The following is a 24,715-nucleotide window of genomic DNA, read 5'->3' as shown; positions in this document are numbered from 1 at the left end:
GAAGGTCTAATTGGCTACATGAGGAAGGCAGCATCACAGTTAGGAAATTTTTTCAAAACCAAAATTCAGGGTGAGACCCCTTGTTAACATGGTACTACTTAATCAGGTTTAACACCCAGCTAAACTAGCTGATTTCAGTGATGTGTTTCCTAGTAAACCAGTTGACCATCAAGTTGGCCCTAATTAATGGCAACCTCGTGTATCGCAGTAAAATTGTGTGCCATGGCATTTTCAATGGCTGATTTAGGGGGGAGTAGATCATCAGGCCTTTCTTCAAAGGGCATCTGGGTGGACTCGAACCACCAGCCATTAGGTCAGCAGCTGAGAATGTTAGTGATTTATGCCACCCAGGGATTTCTTTATCACTTAACATTAAATGTATCTTACTAAACTCTGAAAAAAATACGGTTGATCCCTTGATTTTTGTCTCTCCTAGATCGATATTCCAGAAGGAGGAAATGAGAAAAGAGAATCAACTTCATCTCATTGTGTTAAGTAAGTTTATTTGGGTTCTTTTCCATAAAATATGAAGGAGTGAGTACTTATATCATAAAGAATTACCGAGCTTAAACACTTCAAATGTGTGATTATTCAGATTCACAGTGTGTCTTTTTAATTATGAGGGAAAGTTTGCTTGTTTACAAAGCCTTAGAGAATTAAAATTCTGATGAAAGTGCACCATGCTGGTAGAAGCTAAGTGTAAGTTCTCCATATCAATGCAGGACATATAGAGAACAACACACGGGATCCATCCGACGGTTCCCACAGCCTGGTCTCAGCTTGAGCAGAGATGGTTTTGTCATCTGTCTCAGTTTCCAAGTGCTGCTGTAACAGAAATACCACAAGCGGGTAGCTTCGAAGAACAGAAATGCGCTTTTTCACAGTTGAGGAAGCTAGACGCCTGGATTCAGGGCACCAGCTCTAGGGAAAAGGGCCTGCTCTCTGTCTGCTCTGGGGGAAGATCCTTGTCTCAACTTCTGTAGCCCCAGTGTTGCTCAGTTCCTTGACAGACTTCATGTGAGGTCTGTCTTTACAGCTTGTGCTTTCTTCCTCATCTCATCTGCTCTTTTTATAACTCAGAAATGATTGGGCTTAGGACACACCCTACACTGATGGCCTCATCAACATAACAAAGGAAACCCTATTTCCAAGTAGGATCACACCCACATGTATGGGGTCAGGACTCCAACACATATTTTGGGGAGACACAATTTAATCCATAACATCATCCAGTGCATTTTATTTTGGCCTTCTGGTGTTAATCTACCAAGTAATTTCCAGGAGGTTCAGATATTTTTGTCATGGAAAATGTTTAAACCTTATAGAAATGGAAATCCTATAAAAACTGTTGTTTTCAGGAGGAAATAGGAGAAAGCAAAGGAAAAGTTAGTGTGGTCTGCCTTTATGTCTGAGGACCTTTTGGTGAATTTATATATCCTTTTATGCATCGTTGTAGCTCCTTTGTGATTTAAAACACTGCCACAGTAGAACTTTATATTGTAGTTAAATGAGCAAATGAATAGAATTCACTACCTGCTGAAGACTGTAAACCTGTCTTTGAATAGGTCAGACAGAAGGAGGTGTTCCCTGAGGACTTTAGAAAATAAATGCAAAGGTTATCGCAAATAAGGAAACTTCGGATGCCAAAACAGTTGTGCTCTATTTCAGGGTCAAATTTTCTCCTATTTTTAAGCAGTATTTACTATGTCAGCAGGTTGAATTCAAAGTGGGCTTTCATAGAGATTGATCCATTGACCTGACTTCAGTCAGAATTTGATTGGAGCCAGGACCAACCTTTTCTCTTCAGGCAGTTGCTTCTCCTTAGCCTATTGCTGTTGACATCTCCTTTCTAAAACCAGTGTTTCTCCACTCAAAGGTTTGGTATTGAATCATGCCTTCGAGAGGCACAGTTTTATCACTGCTTTTATCTTATTTTCAGTCAAAATTGTATATCATTTAAGGATCATTCTAGTTCTCAGAAATAAAGCCTTTTTAAAGGAGATACAAAACTCATTTTTAAAAGCAACAGTGTTGGTACAAGATTAGATGGTATGAGATGATATGCCAAGTTTCTGTTTTTTTTGTACCTTCTCCTAGTTTTGAAAGCCGTGTATCAGTGATTTGGAATCGACTCGACAGCAGTGGGTTTGGTTGGTTTTTTTTTATATCACTGATTGATTCAATGTATATTGAGCATCTTTTCTGTGCTCAGCTGATACCTGTGCCTTCTGCCATGGCAGTTTGATTTCCTGCCCTGAGATTCTCAGGGTTAGCCAAAAAAAAAAAAAATCCATTGCCGTCGAGCTGATTCCAACTCATAGCGACCCTATAGGACAGAGTAGACCTGCCCCATAGAGTTTCCAAGAGCGCCTCATGGATTCCAACTGCCGACCTTCTGGTTAGCAGCCATCACACTTAACCATTACGCCACTGGGGTTTCCATTCTCAGGGTTAGCACTCCTAAACTGAATACATTTATGATCGGGAGGGTTCAGGCAGGGCCATGGGTTGCTATGGCCTGAGGATACAAAGACATGGAAACTGGGGAGATTCGGTAATGCAGCAAAGATGATGCAAGGACACGGCAGTGTAAACAGACCACCCGCTGCTTCTGTGGAATCTGCATGAACTCTGTGACCCTGACCTTTGACTTTTCTGAGTGAGCAGGTTCCTATTTCAAATGTAAGGACTGTCATTTAGAAGTGTAGGTTGTTCTTTTTCATGGAAAATTCAAAGTTACGTCTAATATGTTCGCCGGAAGACCAAATGGAGGCTTCGAGAGCATTTTGAAAGTTAATTACTCTCTAGTTAACCCACAGACGTGTTCTTCTTTGTTCAGAGGCCCAAGATGTGTTGCTCGATTTGACTATATTGGAGACCAGAAGGATGAGTTAAGTTTCTCAGAGGGAGAAATTATTATTATCAAAGAGTATGTGAATGAGGAGTGGGCCAGAGGCGAACTTCGAGACAGAACTGGGGTTTTCCCCCTTAACTTTGTGGAACTTGTGGAAGACCATCCCACTTCTGGTGCAAATGTTTTAAGTGAGTATGTCATGTCCTAATTCAAATAAACCAAATAATAGGATAAAGCTGCATCATAATCCATATTGCCATATTTTGTAAGGTAGAAAGAAAAATTACTTTTAAATGGTAATTTGTGTTAGTTAATCTCACAGGAATAATCTGTTGAGGAGCTGGTTTTTTATGTTTTTGGTAAATAGCAATAGGTTCATTTCAGAAATGACAAAGAATCATACAGACTTTTAAACAAAAATGGACTGTAGAGTTTTACTGACGTATATCTACCTTCACTTTACAGTTAAGGGAACAAGCCCAGAGAGGGTAGTACCAGGTCAAGGTTACGTACGCAATACATGTGGAGCCTAGAATTCCAGACTCTTCACTCTTTGCCCACAGTTTTTCTCCAATACTGTATGGTCCTTACATCTGACAGACTTTTTTTTTTTTTTAATGTAGGCTCAAAGGTACCATCAAAGACCAAAAGTGAAGATTCTGGTTCAAATTCTCAGGTAGGCTGCTTGAACAGATAATGGTAGTGACAGCCAAATTTAAACTCTTGGTGGAATATTAATGATAACTATCAAGTGAAAATATTATTAAATCATTTTTCAATTCATATAGCAAACATTTGCAATAAATAAAATCGATTGTTAATGTCTTTATTATATAGAGAGCTCATGCAAATGGGTAAGAAAAATACTCAGTCCCTCATAGAAAACTAGGAAGGAGACATGACTGGAAAAATCATAAAAGAGATCCTATAAGAGGCTCATGTTGAACTGACTACATTTCTCCAAAAGAAAGTGTTTGCATGGTTGCCTGCATTTCTTGGGAGTGATAAGTACCGTTCTTTAGGGTTGGTTACTCAAGTCCAGGTGCAGGAGGGCTACGGTTAGGGTTTTTTGTTTGCTTGTTCTTTGTTTTGGTTTTATAAGTCATCAGTTATTGGGAATTTACAGTGTGCCAGGCACTGTGCTAAGTGTTTGACTTGCATTATCTCATTGAATCCTCACAACAGCCCTAAGATGAAAGTGGGGTGAAGAGAAGTATCTTGCACAATGTTGTACAGCTAGAAGTGGCAGAGCTGGATCTGGGACCCATGCTACCTGGCTCCATAGCCTTTGCTCTTATCATTATCCTCTCCTGCCTGCCTGAGCTTCTTGAATGTAGAGTTCCCAGCCCAATTTGCCAAGTGCCTCTTCACAAAGCAAAGCCTTTCACTGATATGTGTGAGGTAAATGTGTCCTTGTTAGAGCACTCTTTCACAGTAGCCCACCACATTTTGGTGGTTATCCTGCCAGTCTCAGAGTTACCTGTGCCTCATAAAATTAAAGCTATGAGTTATGAAGCTCTAGGTATGCGATGGGAGGGCAGTGATGGTTCAGTGGTAGAATTCTCCCTTCCATGCGGAAGGCCTGGGTTCAGTTCCCATCCAGTGCACCTCAAGCACAGCCACCAGCCATCTGTCAGTGGAAGCTTGCATGTTGCTGTGACGCTGAACAGGTTTCAGCAGAGCTTCCAGACTAAGATGGACCAGGAAGAAAGGCCTGGTGATCTACCAAAGTCAGCCAGCGAAAACACTATGGACCACAAAGGTCCAGTCCCGCTGTGCACGCGGTCACCGTGAGTTGGGGTCTGACATGAGGTGGCTATCGACAACACAGATATGTGACAGAATCTGAGTCAACCAAGGAAAGACCTGGGAAATAACAGACTGCCCAGTTCTGATCCTTCCTAATCCAGGTAAAGAAGAGATTCACTGAAAACGAGATTGGTGCTTCACCTGAATTTTTTCATACTGTCACAAACACTGTACATAAACAGGGCTTCCAACTGTTTCCTTCCAGTTCCAACCCCTGCAAGAATTTGCATTTCCATCCCCAAAAATACTGAATCAGAATCTACAGTTTAACAAGATCCCCCAGGTAATTCTTATTATTTTGAGACTGCTCCCCCCGGCCCCGGAAGTTCTCAGAATTGGCCCCTAACCATCAGCATTGGCGTCACATGGGAACTTTTAGAATTGCGAACTCTCAGCACGGGTTCGAACCAGAACAAGCTAGTTGGAAGCCCTGTACATAAATACCGTATGCTCTTAGCTAAATCTTTAACCTAATTAATGTCATAGATCATAATAACAAAAAGGTTTTTGCTTAAGGACTGCATATCCCTTAAAATCAGAAAAGCCACAAATGCTATCACCCCTGTCATTTAGAATTATATTTCAAGAGAAAAGTTATTGGAAACTCATATCTGAAACTACATAGCAACATAAATTGTAGGGTGATTTAAAGACACCACATGCCTTGAAATCTTATGACCCTTCAGCTTTCCTGCCACTACTTTTTAAGCTTCATAGGAATTAATTTCAAGAACAGCCTTACATTCTTACCACACTCTTCTGATTTGTAACAGGATAATAGTCTCTCTGGAGAGTGGTGTGAAGCACTTCACAGTTTTACAGCGGAGACCAGTGAAGACTTGTCCTTCAAAAGGGGAGACCGGATCCTGATCCTGGAGCGTCTGGACCCCGACTGGTACAAGGGCAGACTGCATGACAGGGAGGGGATCTTTCCAGCCGTTTTTGTGCGACCCTGCCCAGGTACAATACAAAAAATGAATCTGACTCTCCAAGGGAAGCTGAGACCTTGTGTGTGTGTATGTAGTATGTATGTGTGTGTACACATGTATGTATAGATATATAGATCTGTATGTATATTTTTTTATGTATAGATATGTATGTATATATATATACATACTCAATTCAAGTTGTTTGCCTGCATACTGTGTTTGAAAGAGTTGATTCATAATATTATGCAGACCCCATTCATTAACTATATTGGAGTTATAGAAAAAGAAAGATAAAATGTCTTCCTTTAATAGTGGCTAATCTAGTAAATATATTTTGCATGATTTTTTTCCTACTAAGAGAACATGCTTCATCTTTTTGCAAGTTAAATATCTTGAAAACCAATGGAAAGTATTCGGTTCTGAAATGACAAGTGGGTTTCTAAATTTTGGGTTGTGTTTGGTCCAGTGTTTTCAGTATTTGAATTTTTGATGTCTTCACAGCTGAGGCAAAAAGTCTGTCTGCTGCAGCACCGACAGGAAGGAAGGCCAAAGCTTTATTTGATTTCCATGGGGAGAATGAAGACGAGCTTTCCTTCAAGGTCAGGATGTCTATCTTTTCATGATGCAGCTGTATTACATTATATAGCTGCATTCAGCAGCTATAAATTTTGAAGTGTGTTCTCTACACTCAAGGTGGATCATTTGGGTGGAGTATTGATCATTAGCCAAGAATGAAGAGATTTCAGACCCTAACTCTAAAGGAAGAAACTAGAGAAAGTGAATAGGGCAGGCTGGACTGAGAGTTTACCTTATCAGCCAGGAGTTTAGGAGGGAAAACTTTCCCCAATCTGATTCCTCATTCCTTGGCCTGATAACATGTTATGTGTTGTATTATGCCCCATCCTGCCCAAATATATGTTGGAATCCTAATCCCTATCCATGAGATGTGATACCATTTGGGAATGAGGTTCTCTTTGTTATGTTGATAAGGCCGTATAGGTGCACAGGACAGGTGTTAAGTCAATCACTTTTGAGATACAAAAAGAGCAGATTAGCTGCAGAGGCAAGATAACAGTGGGGTAAGATAGATAACATGCCACATGAAGACTGCCAAAGAACTGAGCCACAGAAGCTGAAAAGAGACAAGGACCATTCCCCAGAGCTGACAGAGACAGAAAGCCTCACTCTAGAGCCTGTGTCCTGAATTCGAACTTCTAGCATCCAAACTGTATACCGCGGACTGCCAGAAGAACAAACCAATCTGTCTTGGAAGAAGTACACCAGCATGCTCCTTAGAAGCGAAGATAGCGAGACTTCGTCTCACAGACTTTGGACATGGTATTAGGAAGGATCAGTCCTTGGACAAAGACATCATGCTTCATAAAGTAGAAGGTCAGTGAAAAAGAGGAACACCCTCAATGAGGTGGATTGACACAGTGGCTGCAACAATGAGCTCAAGCATAACCGTTGTGAGGCTGGCACAGGACCAGGAAGTATTTCATTCTGTTATACATAGGGTAGCTATGAGTCGGAACCGACTTGATGGCACCAAACAAGATACAAACAACTGTGAAAAAATGAATTTCTGTTCATTAAAGACAGACATCCGCTTGTGGTATTTCTGTTACAGCAGCTCTAAGAAACTAAGGCAGTATCTAATCTCAGTAATATTGGGGGTTTCATTGGTAGCCCTAGTAAAGGATCCACAATTGCTGCAAGTGGATGGACTCAAACATGCTGGTGATTGTGAGGATGGCACAGGACCGGGCAGCGCTGTGTCCTGTTGTACGTAAAGTCACCGTGAGTCAGAGCTGACTCAATGGTAGCTAATAACACAGCTGTAAAAGATGGTCTTCTCTATGGCCTTCACAGCCTGCTACTAACATGGCTTTGAAATAGGTGGATTATTTTTTCCCTTACTTCATTAAAGAAGTGCTTTTTTGTTTTTTAAGTAAAAACAGAACAGCTCTATGATCCTGTTTTCACAGTCCACACTGGACCATGCCCAGGGTGGCAGTTTGGGACTGTACCAGAGCAGGAAGGTGGTTTAAGGACCCAGAGGATATTCAGGGTTCAGATATTTAAAGTAGAGCCCTTTGGAAGGTTGGGTTTTTGCTATTTAGGCCCAGGAGAGACCTAGGAACAGGGTGGAAGGTATAAAAGAGATAAATTTTACTTGATATGAATAGCTTTTTAATAGTCATTCTCTCTGAATAACCTGAGTCAGACGGTGGTAAATACCCCATCCCTGGAGATAATCAGAGGCAGGGATGCTGTAGAAAGAGTTAAAGCATCAGGTTTTAAAGATTGGATAAAATGAGACTTAACACATGGATGCCCAAGCAGAGTTCTCACCTGTCTACAACAAAATGAGGAAAGCAAGGTGATATTGGGTGTGTGCAGGCTCTTGGGAAAGGGGCATAAGGTGGTCATGCTGAGGTATGTCAGTGTAAGGTTGGGTAACTTTCCTATTCTGCAGTGGAGCTTTTTAATCTGAGAATGTTCTTCTATCTTCTTGATATTAAAATATTTCTATTATAAAATACTAATTTTAGTAAGTGGTAGGTGTTTCTTATTTCCTAACTATGCAAAATTAAATGTTGGTACCCGGATACCAAGTTCCTTTTTTTTTTTTTTTTTAATAGCCCTTAGAATCCAAAATTTTAGAGACAGTTCCCCTAGTCATTTTTACTCTTGAGGATCTGTGGTTCAAAATTCATTAATTTTATCTTTACATAAAATGGTACTGCAAGTGAAGAATTCTGGATTCAGAACTTTGGGCCGTCATTTAAGTTACACCAGTATAAATAACAGAGTTCATAGTATCCTCCAGAAGTCATTTTACAGATGACTGACTGGAACCAAGATAGTTCTAGAGGTTTAGTTAAGGGGTTCTTCATTGTTTCCAGTATTGTTGGTCGTTAATAATTTATTAAATATCCTCAGAATATTGGTAGATAGAACCTATTTAAAAAACTCATCCTAGCCCTCAGGAAACTGGCCTGGCATATGTACGTATGACCAGAGCTAAGAAAAATAGTTGTATTCATCTATTCTGTTATTACTTAGGAATCAGAAGAACTTATTTGTAATAGGAACTTTGAATAGCCAGGATTTTTAGAGATTTTTTAAGAGAGTAGATTAATGACATTTGATACTCAGCATTTTTTTCTTTCCATTTTCCTTAAAGAAAAGCCTGAAATCAAACCACTTTTCCAGAGGGCAATGTCCTAGGGCTACAAATAAATCCATTTAGCCTGATAAAGATATTCTTAAGTGTAGCCAAGGTCATCTTGGACCATTGTGGAATTTTAAAACCAGATTCTAAGAAATGGTTAGAAACCATAAAGAACAAAATAGTTGCAGGAGGTAATTTCAGAAATTATGTCTTCATCTGCTGAAGGAATTATAATTTGCAGATGAATAAGGCTCACCAGCCCCTCTGACTAACCTGATGAGGATAAATCAGAGCTCTGAGTCAGGGTGAAGCTCTTTAAGACAAGAAAGAATGCAGATTTCATATTGAGGCCATGGAGGAATAGGACAAACCAGATAGTAGAGGAGAATACCATTATGTGGAAGTGTAAATGCAGAGTGCAAAATGCTCAGGATGTTGATGAAAGGCAATTACAGTAAAAGCCTTTCTAAGTAAAAAGGCCCATAGTAAAATATGGTGATCACATAGCCTAGTGGTTAGGCATACAGGCCCTGGAAACTAGATCTGAATCCTGGCTCTACCACTAGCTAAGCATGCTACATTGGGTAATTTGCTTAATCTTTCTGAGCTTCAGTTTCCTTTTCTCTAAAATAATGAAATCTATAAAAATTTCCACCACCTATCTGTCAGTTTGTCCTACTGTGGTGGCTTGGGTGTTGCTATGATGCTGAAAGCCATGCCACCAGTATTTCAAATAGCAGGGTCACCAATTGTTATGGATTGAATTCTGTCGTTCCCCACCCCCCCCACCCCCACCCCCGGCAAAATAGGTGATGTAAATCCTAACCTCTATCCCTGTGGTTACAATCCCTTTTGGGAATGGTTTATCTTTGTTATGTTAATGAGACAGGATTACTGTAGGGTGTGTTTTGAGTAGGTCCCTTTTAAGGTAAAAGAAATTAAACAAGCATTCAAGAAGTATAGATGGAGAAAGAGAGATGCCAAGCCACATGAAGATTGCCTAGAAGAAGAAGCTGAAGGACCTTCCTCGGGCACTGACAGAGAAAGAAAGCCTTTCCCTAGAGCCTGTACCCTGATTCAGACTTCTAGCCTCCTAAACTGTGAGAAAATAAATTTCTGTTTATTAAAGCCACACATTTGTGGTATTCCTGTTACAGGAGCGTTACATAACTAAGGCAGAATTTGGTACTGGAGGAGTGGGACACTGCTCTAACAGATACCTGAAATGTGGAAGCAGTTTTGGAATTGTGTAAGGGGTGGAGGCTGGAAGAGTCTTAAGGTGCCTAGTAGTAAAAGCCTAGATTGCCTTGAAGAGGCTGTCGGTAGAATTGTGGATGTGAAAGGCAATTCTGGTGAGGGCTCAGAAGGTAGTGAGGAGAGCTATAGAGTAAGTCTGTTGTCTTAGAGAATACATATGGCACGGGCAACAGAATGTTGCTAGAGATGTGGACATTAAATGTGCTTCTGGTGGGGCTTAAAAGAAAATGATGTGGGGCCAGGGACGTAAAAAGACCAGACTTCCTGGTCTGACAGAGCCTGGAGGAACCCCTGAAACTATGCTCTGCTAAACCCAGAACTGAAGCCATTCCCAAAGGCCACTTTTCAGACAAAGATTAGACAGGCCTGTAAAACAAAAAAATAACACACATGAGGAACATGCTTCTTAGTTCAATCAAATATATGAGATCAAATGGCAGCTCCTGTCCAAAAACAGGACCAGAAGGCGGGAAGGGACGGGAACTGGACGAACGGGCACAGGGAGCCCAGGTGGGAAGGGGGCGTGTGCTGTCACATTGTGGGGCTTACAACCAATGTCACAAAAAGTATGTGTATAAATTTTTGAATGAGACATTAACTTGAGCTGTAAACTTACACCTAATGTACAATGAAAATAAGAAAGAAAGAAAAACAACATGGTGAACATGTGACTGGACAATTGAGGAAGGGCAATGCTTTTTATGCAGTGACAAAGACCTGGTTTGAATTATGTTCAAATGTTTGGTGGAAGGCAGAACTTGTAAGTGATGAACTTAGATATTTGGCTGAGGAGATTTCTAAGCAAGATATTTAAGGTTTTTCCCTGGCACTTATAGAAAAATGCAAGAGGAAAGTGATTGACTTAAAAATGAACTCTGCAAAATGAAAACAGAACTTAAAGACTTAGAAAATTCTGTTGTACAATTTAAGGACATGTGTCCTAGAATGTTCACCAAGGACATGGCTACACAAACTTTTGTTAAAGAGATTAAACCTGAGACTGATGGATCTAATCAATAACCACAGCAGAAAACCCATCAGCTTAGACTGAAGAGGACAGAGAAAGAAGAGAAGGAAAGAATTCTGTCTGCCTTATGGAATTCTAGAGGCAGGAAACAGGCCAAAGGAGCTACATCTGTTGTCCTCCAAGAAAAGAAAAGGACCATCCCTGGAGCAACTTGGAGATCAGCAGAACTGTTGGAGGGAGCATGGGAAGCAGGGCTGCCTCAATTTCAAAGGGTGGAACCACAGCCTGTTGGGTTCCAAAGGGTGGGGCCACAGCCTCCTTGGTTTCAGAGAGAGAGAGATCTTCCCCAACTTGGTTCTGTAGTGTGGAGCTCCCATTCATGAGTTCCAGGGGGATGGGGCTGCTGCCCAAAGCTGAGGATGTGGGGCTGTCATGCCCAAGGGGCAGGAGAACGGGGCCTGCTGGGGCCAAAGATTGGGGTCTCTACTCAGATGGACTGGGAGAATGGGGCTGCTCAAAGCCAAGGGAGCAGAACTGTCATCCCAGTGGGCCTGGAAGATGGAGCTGAAGCCCAGGGCTGAACGGCTTCCACCCAGAATCCAGAGGGCTTGGCCAACATCCAGAATCTGGAGGGAAGGGCCATTGCCTGGAGGATCTCAGAGAAGAGAGGGTTATTTTCAAGCCTTGAGAGCTAATGTAAATTGTTCTTCTGGGTTTTGGACTTGCTTGGTACCTGTTATCCCTTCTTTCCCTCCAATCTCTCCCGTTTGTAATAGAAATGTCTACCTTGTGCTTGTTCTACCATTGCATTTTGGAAGGAGATGACTTATAGTCTAGATTTCACAGGTTCACAGCGGAATTTTGCCCCAGGATAGAATACATCTAAAGTCTCACCCATGTTTGATTTAGATGATTCAGAAGATGAGATTTTGGACTTGGAGCTGATTTAAGACTTGTGGGATGATGTGATGGGGTGGATGTGTTTTGCATGTGGAAAGGACATGAATTTTGTGGGGCCAAAGGGTGGAATGTTACGGATTGAATTTTGTGTCCCCCCCTCCCCCAAAAATATGTGCTGTAAATCCTAACCTCTGTGCCTGTTGTTGGAGCCTTGGTGGCATAGTGGTTAAGAGCTACAGTTGCTAACCAAAAGGTCAGCAGTTCAAATCCACCAGCCGTTCCTTGGAAACCCTATGGGACTGTTGTACACTGTCCTCTAGGGTTGCTATGAGTCAAATCAACTGAACAACAATGGGTTTGGTTTTGGGTATAACTGTTGTTATAATCCCACTTGGGAATGAGTTTGTTATGTTAATGAGGCAGTATTACTGTAGGGTCTGTCTTGAGTCAGTCCCTTTTGAGATATATAAGAGATTAAACAAGCACTCAAGAAGCAGGGATGAGGAACAAGAGATGCTAAGCCCCTTGAAGATCACCCAGGAGCAGAAGCTCAAAGAAAACAAGGACCTTCCTCCAGAACTGATGGAGAAAGAAAGCCTTTCTCTAGAGCTGGCACCCAGAATTCTGATTTCTAGCTGAGAGGAAACCCTGGTCGCATAGTGGTTAAGTGCTAAGGCTGCTAACCAAAAGGTCAGCAGTTTGAATCCACCAGGCACTCCTTGGAAACTCTATGGGGTGGTTCTACTCTGTCCTATAGGGTCTCTATGTGTCAGAATCGACTTGATGGTAACAGGTTTGGTTTTGGTTTTTTAAGCTGTGAGAAAATAATTTTCTGTTTGTTAAAGCCGCCCATTTGTGGTATTTCTGTTATAGTAGCACTAGATAACTAAGACAGCCTTGGTAGACAAGTTTCAGTGGAGCTTCAGACTAAGACAGACTAGGAAGAAAGGCCTGGTGATCTACTTCCAAAAATTAGCCAGTGAAAACCTGGGGATCACAACAGAATATCGTCTGATACAGTACTAGAAGATGAGCCCCATATGCTTGAAGGTACTCAGAATACACAGTAGCCACAACAGTGGACGGTGTTTTATTCTGTTGTAGATGGAGCTGCCCGAGTCACAACAACAAATTAAAAATTTATCTTTAATGTGTGCTTTGAGCATTGTGCCCTTTTAAGATCTATTTATATGGGATCAAATTGACAATAGCAACTCAAAAATTAGATAGGAAATTAGGGAGTAGTGAGTTTATGTTAATGGGGAAGGAACAACTTGGAAAAGAAGGGTGAAAATATTTGTACAACTGTAAGAATGTGATCGATGTCACTGACTTGTACATGTATGAAGTGTTGCATGTTCTATGTATATTCTCAACAACAATAAAATAAATTATTAAAAATTTTAAATTATTAAAAAATTATCTTTAGAATGAAGACGATGATAATTCTACCCACCTCATAGGCTTCAGTGTCATTTAAATGAGTTAGAGCCTGTAAAGTACGTAGAGTAAAACGAGGCATATGGTAAGCAGATGGCTCACTCTTCACCTCAAAGTCTTTGCTTAAATGTCACCTTCAGTGAGGGCTTCCCTGGCTGCCCTCATTAAATGGCAAGTCACACTTTCTGTCCCAGCCACCAGAACGAGGAGTTTATTCACAGGTATATCGTGCATACCCAGAACAGTGTCTGACACATACTGCGTTGTTGTTGTTAGGTGCCATCGGGTCAGTTCCAACTCATAGCGTGCCTAAGTACAACAGAACAAAACACTGCCCAGTCCTGCACCATCCTCTCAGTTGTTATGCTTAAGCCCATTGTTGCAGCCACTGTGTGAATCCATCTTGTTGAGGGCCTTCCCCTCTTTTGCCAACGGTCTACCAATCATGTGGTCCTTCTCCAGGAACTTACCCCTCCTGATAACATATCCAAAGTATGTGAAATGCAGTCTAGCCATCCTTGCTTCTAAGGAGCATTCTAGCTGTACTTCTTCCATGACAGATTTGTTCGTTCTTCTGGCAGTCCATAAACCAAAAACCCACTGCCATCGAGTCGATTCTGACTCATAATGGCCCTATAGGGCAGAGTAGAACTGCCCCGTAGAGTTTCCAAGGAGTGCCTGGCAGATTCAAACTGCCTACCTTTTGGTTAGCAGCCGTAGCACTTAAGCACTACGCCACCAGGGTTTCCAGTGGCAGTCCATAGTATATTCAATATTCTTCACCAGTACCATAATTCAAAGGCATCAACTCTTCTTTGGTCTTCCTTAATCCTTGCCCAGCTTTCCCAAGTATATGAGGCGATTGAAAATACCATGGCTTGAGTCAGGTGCACCTTAGTCCTTAAAGTGACATCATTGCTTTTTAACACTGTAAAGAGGTTTTTTGCAGCAGATTTACCCAAGGCAATGCGTCATTTGATTTCTTGACTGCTGCTTCCATGGGTGTTGATTGTGGAACATACTGGGTGCTAATAAATGTTAGATGGAAAAAAATATATGTATATATGTATATGTGATAGCTGATACTGTTATTCAAGAAGATTTTAAATTTTAGATTAGAAGCTGTAGAGTATGAGACTATGAATGTCACAGACACGACACTCATAGTGCAGCAAGGCTGACAGTGGTAAGTGAAGGAGTGGGCTGAGGAAAGGAGACATAAAAGCCAGTGTATCATTAGGCATCGATCATCTTCGTGGTATATTATTTAACCCTCTCAGGAAATCAAGATAAATGAGTTCTATAAAGAGAAGATCATTCATACCTCTTTAGGTGGACTGCTCACCATGCTTATAGTTAACAAATAAAAAAACAGTTGTCGTTGAGAGGATTCTGATTTCATGGCAACCCCATGTGTGTCAGAGTAGAACTGCTCCATAACGTTTTCAATATCTGTGATCTTTCAGAAGTAGGTCATCAGGCCATTCTTCCAAGATGCCTCTGGGTAGACTTGATCCACCAACCTTTTAGTTAGTAGCTGAACGCATAACCATTTATGCCACCCACGGAATCCTATACTCAGCAGAAACCAATAATTATTTCCAATTCCTCTCTTCTTACAGGCTGGAGATATAATAACGGAGCTGGAATCTGTGGATCAGGACTGGATGAGCGGAGAACTAATGGGAAAATCTGGTATATTTCCCAAAAACTATGTTCACTTTCTACAAGTCAGCTAAAGGTGAAGCTTAACTGTGTTCCTTGGCACAAGAACTCACTTGAACTATCACTTTGACTATCAGATTTGTTTTTGCACTATTTTTTTTTAACCGAAAGAGAAATATCTACGCTGCACATGGTACACTAGAATTTTCTGAAAGCAGAAAACTTCGTTTTTGTATTTAGCTTTTATTCACAGTAGCAACACTCACATGGAAACCCATGAGCCAAGGATTGTCCCAAGGAAAACAGCAAGCAAGATCAGCAAGGCAGGTATATTTTCTCCCCAAAGAAAGCGCCTGGTGACATGGCGGCAAGGGGAGGCTTACACACAGACAGCATTTGCACTTGGACATCTATTTGAATCAGCACAAGTGAATTAACCCTGCTTCTTCATTTTTTACTTCAGTTTAAAAAGAGGACAGTTGCCATTCCACATGCTGTAACTATCAGGACATGGTTAGTTATCTAAATTTCAGTTTTAATATCCAAATTAATTCTAACAGCTTGAGCACATATCCTTATTACTGGGGCAAACCCTTGCTTCAGGACAGGATAGCTTGTTGACTAGTTGGGGCATTTGTAAGCACATGGTGGCAATCAGCTCCCGCTCACCAAATGCTCCGTGTGTTCTTGTTGCCCGTTTATCCTAGGATTCGAAGGGGGTCAAAATTTGATGTGTCTTACTTAGTCAGAAGGTCAAGAGCCATCCCTGAAATGCCTTGCTAATGCAACTAACTAACCCTCTTACATACGTGCCATACTTATTTCTTTCCTCAGTGTATACTTTATGTTAACAGGGTTATTACAAAGCACATTTTCTGAATCTGCAATCATTCCTTTGACAATTACTGGTACCCAAAGAAAAATTCATTTTCTTTGTGCTACCCCAGTAATGTATAAAAGCTGTATCTTTTTATGGTAGTACATTATACATTGCATATAAAATCTAGGAATACAGAGCAACTGTTAAGGTGGAAACAAACGCCAACCCCACAGCTCATTTCTTCCCAATTTAATCAGAATGAGAAATAATTTAAGAGGACTGAAGGCTAGGACTTCTTTTTTTTTTTTTTGTCAGCTCATCCCAGTGTAGTTATTAGACTAAATAAAAAACCACTTTCCTGCTGTCCATTGTTATGTATTCCAGGCTTAAGATAAAAAGTGGTTCTTTACTTGACTGAATCAATTGCAAAAGCCAAATAGGTTGAAGACAATCTTCCATACAGATCAATGGAATAGAATTTCATTGGAAATGTAAAACACTTTCCCAACAATGTTCATGACTTTCTTCTATTTTTGAGAAGAGTTTCATATGCTGGGTCACTTTTTAGGTTTTGTTATTGTTTCACATTGTCCAAAAAGTTAGGCAGTCAGTGGCCAAACCGCTATGCCAGCGCCAACCACATGGGCTTCTGTAAGGGGGGTGATGTTTTGTCTTTGATTAAAGTTCATCTCCCAGTTATATGGTTACATTTGGTCTTGGAGTATGAGGGCTGAGTTTTCTACATGTTTTAGGTAAAGAAGACAATATAAGGAAAACTGTTGTCAAATTTCACTCAAAAGTCAAATTCCCATTTGTAACAGCAGGAAGTGAGGAGTATGGAATGGGATATGAGGTATATATTTTTGCCTGTACGACTGTAACATCTTAAAGATTCTGAAAACCCAGCTTTATTGGAGAAAAATCTCTCTCTTAAATTTTCGCCTCCTGTCAGCAGAACGATAAGTGCAGTGGTTGTGAATCTACTTGACATTATAATAAATTGAACCGAATTTTCAAAGTCCCTTTCTCATAGTAGACGTGAGATTTTTGAGAATGGAGATGGTATCTTATTTATCTTTGTGTCCTCTCATAAAGGTTGGTTGATTGGTTGGATGGGATGCAGGGATGGATCAATTGAAGGATCAATGGATCAATGGATTAATGATGGAGAACTTACTATCTTAAACCACTCAATATCATTCCTCTCTAATTTGTTGACAGAAAATCTATATTGAAATAAAATTCACTGTTTTATCAGATGGCATTTCACTTTGTCGTGCCCTGTTTTTTGCCTACACATTTATTACGCACTCAACAGACAGAAAGCCAAAATGTAGCATATGGGTTTTCATAGGTACTTTCTCGTTCTATGTATTGATTGAATACAAGGCAAGACTCAGTCAGGTTTAAGGAGATTCAATCAGGTTTGTAGTTAGTGAATTTCACAGGAGAGAAATAGGAATGCATTGTTTTCTTTTAGGAATTTTTGGTGAAAGTCTGATAATGTTTATCTAAGCCTCCTAAAACAAGAATTTCTGAATCCTTTTTCTTTGGTGGTTTAGAATTACAGAAGCTATTTAATGTATTATCTCTACCCTTTTGAACACTAAAGACAGAAGATTTATTTAAAAGGCGCCCTTGTTTACATGGCTGAATGGGTAGAGGGATAATGTAATATGTCTGTCATTGTGCTCATGGAAATCACAGGTTTTTCATGCAGTCAGAAATATTCAGAATGAAAAAAAAATCAGTGCATTTATCAAAATTGGTTATTAGAACAGGCATTTGAAAAAAATAATCATTTTTATATAGGGTTAGTTATAAACCAGTACTTTTAGCAATAACTGTTTAGTTTTTATTCTGTTTTTTAAACTTAGATAAATATACTTAGAGAAAATAGTGATGGATATATGGACTAATTATAAGAGGATATGTTCACTTCAGTATAATCATTAATGGTTTATTCCTTTTAATTAATGCCAAATGCACATGGGCCATATGATTCATAATTCAGTGCCATTTTGAATGCCAGTGAATAAACTCTTAACAGTAATTTTTTTCAGAACTAATGGGAAATCATTTTCTAACCTATGACTTTTTCATTTCACTGTATTTATACCCAAAAAAACAAACCCGTTGCCTTCAAATCGAGGAACACAAGATACAAAGCCTAATTCAGAACAACGGCACCATCTAGGGGCCGCTCAACTAATTGCAAGCTCGTCATGTTAAAACACAGAAGAGAATCCTTAGACACCTAGAGGTTTTAACCCACAGAGGTTAAAAGATTTGCCTAATCTCACATATGAAGATTTAATGCTAGAATTCTCACCTTCCATGCAGGACACACGAGTTCAATTCTGGCCAAAGACCCTCAAGCACAACCACTGCCTGTCTTGTCCATCGGTATAGACTTATATGTTGCTATAATGCTGACTGGAGTTTTCAGACTAAGAAAGACTAAGAAGAAGAGCCTGGCTTTCTAGAAATAAAAGCCTGACAATCTACTTTCAGAAATCAGCAGGTGAAAACCCTATAGATATTCATATATATAGTAAAATAGGGGCACAGATACAGATTCTTCTTAGACATAACCAAACACCTCACAGGATTGGTTTTTGGGGTCTGAAGGACTAGGACCATAGTCTCATGGAACATGGTGGTCAGTTGGCATGATATAGTTCATAAAGTTATGTTCTACATCATAGTTTGGTGAGTAGTGTGCAGGGTCTTAAAAGCTTGTGAGCAGCCATCTAAGATACGACTATTGGTCTGTATTCATCCAGAGGAAAAGAGAAGGAAACCAAAGACTCAAAGAGGAAATCAGTATACAGGACTGATAGTGTACATGAACCACAGTCTTAGGCTGGGTTCTCCAGAGAAGCAAAACCCGTGAAGTGCGGATGGATGGATGGACAGACGGACGGATGGACAGATAGATTTTGTATACATGAGTTGGAATTGACTCATGTATATATACATAAAGAGATTTATCTCAAGGAAATGGCTTAAATGGTGGTAAAAAAAAAAAAGGCTGGCAAATCCCAAATCCATGGGACAGGAGCCAAGGTGGCAGTTTCTCCTGGCTCACGTAGCTGCAAGAGCTGACAAACCCAGTATCAACAGATCAGGTCCCAGGCTGCTGGCTCACAGGCTGTGGAGGCCAGTGAATCCCAAGATCAGCAGGCAGTATGGCAGGCCACTCCCTCAAGTCCCAGGAACTGGAGGTCAGATGGTGACAAGCCAGATGCAGAATCGAGAGAGAAGAAAAACCAGTGAGCTTTGGATGATCACATCATGGAGGTGATTACATTACAGCGCAAAATGAGGATAACTGTGTCATTATATAACTTCCAAATTACATCATTACATAACTGCCAAACGAAGAATCATGTCCCAGCCAAGTTGATACGCAACCTTAACCATCACAGTCCACCCTTTGTCGACTTGGCACCTGTACACATCTCCTCAAACCATACTAAAAACCCAAACCCGTTGCTGTCGAGTCAATTCCAACTCATAGCGACCCTATAGGACAGAGTAGAACTGCCCCGTAGGCTTTCCAAGGAGCAGCTGGTGGATATGGACTGCCAATAGTTTGGTTAGCAGCTGAGCTCTTAACCACTGCACCACGGGCTCCTTAAACCATAGACAATCTCTAAAGACAGTTACAAACTCATACTTGCGCTTACATGATACAACTAACATGCATACAACCAAAAATGCACTAGCCTCGCATACATCTTATATGTGAAGAAAACAAAAATATTCGATGCACACATCCAAGGAAGAAATGCACATAACAACTACAGTCCTGGTTTCTGCAACTGGTCATGTGGTCATGACGTATTTAGAACTACTTTTTTCTACCACCCATTCCGTATTCCCTTTGCCGTCAGCAGATGCCTCGGCTGGCCGTGGTTCTTTGCCTAGTGGGGTAAACCAAGCCTTTAGGTCAGAATTGGGTTGCTGTAGTTTTTCATTGGCTTTAATCACAGGGAATGATAGCACTAAGAGATGTCCTAAGGGCTCTCCTGCATTCCAGACATACTCTTCTTTACTTCATTTATGTAATATCAGTCTGATTTCACCTTGATAATCAGGATCAATCACACAAACCAACACAGTAACTCCCTTCTTTGCCTGTTTATCCAGAGGCATGAGGAGCCCAAATTAGCTGGGTGGCATTATTAATTTCCAATTCAATGGAATCATTGTGTCTCCTAGTGGGAGCATTCCTCCCTTTGGAACTAAGACTTCTAGACCTGCAAATCATAGTGTTATGGGGATAGGAACAAAAATTTCGTGCGTGAGTCAACTAAGGGTAATAGTGAATGGTGCCACTCCCTATTCCACCCTGTGATTCCTAGACCCAGGAATCCTGGCTATGGGAGAAACAGCACCACATATTGGATGCTATCCATTGCAGTAACCATGCCTACCTTGTTTTTGTCAGTTGAATGCCACCACTTGGCCCATACCACCACTGTATCCAGTCAGCCCCATTGTAGATAGGTGTCTTAATTCAGTTAGGGCAATTCCCTCTTTCAAATCTGATTTATATAAAATAGCAATCACAGCAGTCTTCAGAAACCCTGGAGCTCTCTTCACAAATTTGTTCCTCACAGTTGTGGTAAAAGGTGTGTTCCCTTGGCATTCTGTGTGTGGGTCTTTGGGTCTAACCTGATAAATCCATTCTAACATGCCAATTTCCCTAAGCTTTTAGATGGCAACACAGATCTGTCTGATACTGGATTTAGTATAAGCAGTCACGTAATCCATGCTTCAGTGAACCAACCAAATAAACTATTGAATCCTTTCTTAACCTCTCAAGCTGAAACACTGAATGAAGAATCTGTGCTTAGCAGGCCCATATCAGTAAACGCAGACTGAAGCAACTTTATGTTCCTCACGCCATTATTCCACATCCTTAATAGCCATTCCCACACATACTCCCCAGGTTTCTGTTTGTACATACTAGAAAAGTCAGGTAGTTCTTTTGGGGTGTAGTGTGACTCCTCCTAGGTCACACTTTGTACTTCACCTTTTGGGACTCACTGGGACTTTAGTTATCGGTCTAGAAGCAAAAATGGTTGGTGGGGATGTGTTTTGAGAGCATTCAGCAATGTCTTGTAAAGCATCTGCCTCAGGCAAAGCCCCAGGCAATGACTCAGATGCTGCCCCATGTGATAGACAAAGGCTCTCTGACACAGCAGGATTAATCTCATCAGTTCGAGGCAGAGGAGCTAAGTTTTTACTATGGAGGGTGGTTTAGCAGACAAAGATGAAGTAATCTCTTCAGATGGGAATGGAGGGCTGGTTCTGTTGGGAGGAGTGCATCAATGAAATTTAGGGGCTCATTGTCCCCAGCATCCTGATTATCTGCCCGTATGTCCCCATCCCAAGTTTCAGTCAATGCTCTTACTTTAACTTCAGGCACTGTTCAAGGTTGGGAATGCGGTTGGTGTTGTAATTCAGCCACTCTTATAATAAGACTCTGGGTTTGGTTGTCAGCAATATCACCTCTATTACTACAAGAAATAAGGCTTTATTTTAGGGCACAAGTGACAACTTTGAGGTCATTTATGCAACAATTGAACTGTGATTCTGAAGCCTTGAGCTCATCTCTTTCACCACTTTGGCACGATAGTACCAACCAACCAGCCTCCTTATACTTCTCATTCTGACGAAATTGCAGGAAAGTATCAAACGTATGATCACCCAGTGCCTCACCTCTCACAAATACTTATCTATTGGAGGTGGTATTTTGCATATTTCTATTGCCACCTTACACCATGGATTAGCAGTGCCCTCTTTGTTACTGGAAACAGAGTCATCAACTTCTTTAAGACTAACCAGACTTGAGAACTAATTTAGAAAACTCATTCTTACAATATTGTTTTTTTTAGAATCACTCTCCATGCCAAATGTCTTAGCCTGGGTTCTCTAGAGAAGCAAAATCATTGAAGTGTGTGTATATAACTTAGAGAGAGAGGGAAACCCTGGTGGTGTAGTAGTTAAGTGCTACAGCTGCTAACCAAAAGGCCAGCAGTTCGAATCCACCAGGTGCTCCTTGGAAACTATGGGGCAGTTCTGCTCTGCCCTATGGGGTTGCTATGAGTCAGAATCGACTTGATAGCAGCAGGTTGTAGAGAGAGGCAGAGAAAGGGAGAGAGCAAAAGATTTATCTCAAGGAAATGGCTCATGTGATTGTAGAGGCTGTCAAATCCATGAGTGAGTTGTCAGGCTGGAGGCTCCTCCTGACTCACGTAGCTGTAGGGGCTGACAAACTGAAGATCAGCAGATCAGACAGCAGGCTGTGGTTCATGAGCTGCAGAGGCTGACTAATCCAAGATCGGCAGGTAAGACAACAGGCTACTGACTCACAGGCTGTGGAGGCTGACGAATCTCAAGATCAGCAGACAATATGGCAGGCCACTGCCTCAAGTCCCAAGAACCAGAAGTCATATGATGACAAACTGGATGCAAGATCCAGAGAGAGCAAAAACTAGCAAGCTTTCTCAGAACTTCCATGTATATTGGATGTGGGCCACACCCCCGAGGAAACACCCATTACAACTGCTTGACTGATCACATCAGATCACATCATGGAGGTAATTACATTATATCACAAAATGGAGGATAACTATATCATTACATAACTGCCAAATTACATCATTATGTAATTGTCAAGCCACTGAGAATCATGGCCCAGCCAAGGTGACACACTGACACACAACCTTAACCATCACACACGGCCTCATGTACCTTGAGACGAGAAGATTTAGATGGTGCCCAACTACCAGTACCGACCGTTCTGATCAGGGCCACAATAGATGAACCCCAGTGGAATGGGAGAAAAATGTGGAACAGAACCTCAGATTTCTAAAGGAAAAAAAAAATGTACTGGGCTAATTGAGATTGGAGGACTCTCTGAGACTATTGCTCTGAGATACTCTTTAAGCCTTAAACTGATACTGGTCCTTTAGGTCACCTTTAGTTAAATAACAGATTGGCTCACAAAATAAAGAATATCACTCATGAGTACTGTGCTTCTTTAAAAAATCATCTGTATGAATCCAAATGGTCAACAAGTTACTTTAAAACAAAGAGAATGTAAGTGGGCAGGGAAACTAGATTAATAGAAATGGAAGAAACAGACCGGAAGTATGAAAAATGTTTAAACGTTGTGAAAAATGTAAGCAACGTCACTGAACAGTTAGTGTAGAAATTATTGAATGGAAACCTAAACTGCTGTATAAACCTTCACCAAAAACACAATAAAATATTTAGAAAAGAAAAAGATCCTGTTAAGTTAAATCAGCTCAAAATGAAAAAGAGAAACATCATTTTGAACAACTTTTTGTTACAGCAAGCCAATAAAAATTAGTAATTAAAAAAAAAAAACCCTGTAGACCCACGAGTCAGGGAAAGACTCAGTGGCTGCTAACAACAAGCTCACATAGTTACTGGCAGAGCCAGTAAAACCTAGCTCTACTGATTCCCAAACCACTAGTGATCCAATTCTCTTTAGCTGTGAAACAAGTAGAATTAATCTGTTTTATTGGCCTGTGAAAGTTGCAACTTCTCAGATAAAATACTTATGATTAGGAAGAGTTGCACAGAATTAATTGAAGTCTTCAGTTTCTTTAAAGGAGAAAAGTAAAGACCTGCTTAGCTTCTGAATTTTGTTTAGACAATTTATATTGAAGTTACCTAGAAACAAAACATTAACTGATCCATTAATGGTGATTTCTTTTTCTGTTTAATGGGAAATTTTTTAATGCTTGGAACATCAGACATTATAAAGGTTTGTCTGTAGGGCTGTGCTCTTGTAGTAGCAAAACAATTATAAACCTAGATTTTCATACAAAACCAAAACCAAACCCATGGCTGTCGAGTTGATTCCAACTCATAGTGACCCTGTAGGACAGAGTAGAACGGCCCCATAGAACTTCCAAGGAGCAGCTGGTGGATTCAAACTGCCAGCCTTTTGGTTAGCAGCCAAGCTCTTAACCAATGTGCCACCTAGGGCCCGATTTTCACACAAATGTAGCAGAAAACACTCTTTTTAGTACTTTGGAGTGTGATTGATGAAACCAATCACTGTTAATAAATTTATATATCAGAATCTGGGGCATATTCTGAATATTTTTAAAGAGATCCTAAATGTACCTATGCATTTGAATTATGGTGTTGACAGAGGATATTGAACATACCATGGACTGCCAGAAGAACGAACAAATCTATCTTGGAGGAAGTACAACTAGAATGCTCCTTAGAAAGAGGACGGTGAGACTTTGTCTTACTTATTTTGGACATGTTACTAGAAGGGACCAGTCCTTAGAGAAGGACATTCTACTTGGTAAAGTAGAGGGTCAGCGAAGAAGAGGAAGACTGTCAATGAGATGGATTGACACAGTGGTTGCAACAATGGGCTCAAACAGCAACAATTATGAAGGAGGCACAAGGCTGGGCAACATTTTGTTCTGCTATACATATGCTATGAGTCAGAATCAGCTGTTTAGGCAACAGTTGTGCCTAAACCATGGGTTTTTGGGGGTTTTTTAACCTTCAAATACTGCAAATTAGGAAATAATGAAATATTTTTCAGGAGAAGTAATGATTCAAATTCAGAATTCAAAAAGGAATATTATGTATTAGTTTTGTATTTACTCTTAACCAAAACTGACAATACTAATACCAAAATATTGGCCTGTCGCTCGTTCTTCTTTACACTTTTTTTTAAAAAAGGGGGGAGGCGAGACCGAGATGGCAGAGTAGTCAGACATTTCAAGTGATCCCTCTTACAACAAACACCTGAAAAAACAAGTGAAATGATTATATATATAACAAGCTAGGAGCCCTGAACATCGAAGTCAAAGATAGAAAATGC

General features: G+C 40.6%; 1 protein-coding gene across 5 annotated transcripts in view; it reads left to right on the top strand.

The window, feature by feature from the left end:
• SH3D19 (SH3 domain containing 19) overlaps positions 1 to 17,306 on the top strand; it is a 230,561-nt gene extending 213,255 nt beyond the window's left edge. For 3 of the 5 annotated variants that reach the window (XM_064267569.1, XM_064267566.1, XM_064267565.1), the window contains exons 16-21: positions 437 to 495; positions 2,840 to 3,042; positions 3,478 to 3,530; positions 5,437 to 5,623; positions 6,094 to 6,191; positions 14,957 to 17,303. In XM_064267569.1, the coding sequence (XP_064123639.1) occupies positions 437 to 495; positions 2,840 to 3,042; positions 3,478 to 3,530; positions 5,437 to 5,623; positions 6,094 to 6,191; positions 14,957 to 15,073 (717 nt within the window). In that variant the 3' untranslated portion in view covers positions 15,074 to 17,303. Of the gene's footprint in view, positions 1 to 436; positions 496 to 2,839; positions 3,043 to 3,477; positions 3,531 to 5,436; positions 5,624 to 6,093; positions 6,192 to 14,956 lie in introns of all 5 variants that reach the window. The other 2 variants (XM_064267567.1, XM_064267568.1) reach the window with 2 other exon arrangements.
• The last annotated feature ends 7,409 nt before the right edge of the window (positions 17,307 to 24,715 follow it).

The sequence above is a fragment of the Loxodonta africana genome, chromosome 13 (genome assembly GCF_030014295.1).
Source record: "Loxodonta africana isolate mLoxAfr1 chromosome 13, mLoxAfr1.hap2, whole genome shotgun sequence".
Lineage (NCBI taxonomy): Eukaryota > Metazoa > Chordata > Mammalia > Proboscidea > Elephantidae > Loxodonta > Loxodonta africana.
The sequence above is the reverse complement of the archived record's forward strand: the minus strand, read 5'-3'. Positions and strand labels throughout refer to the sequence as shown.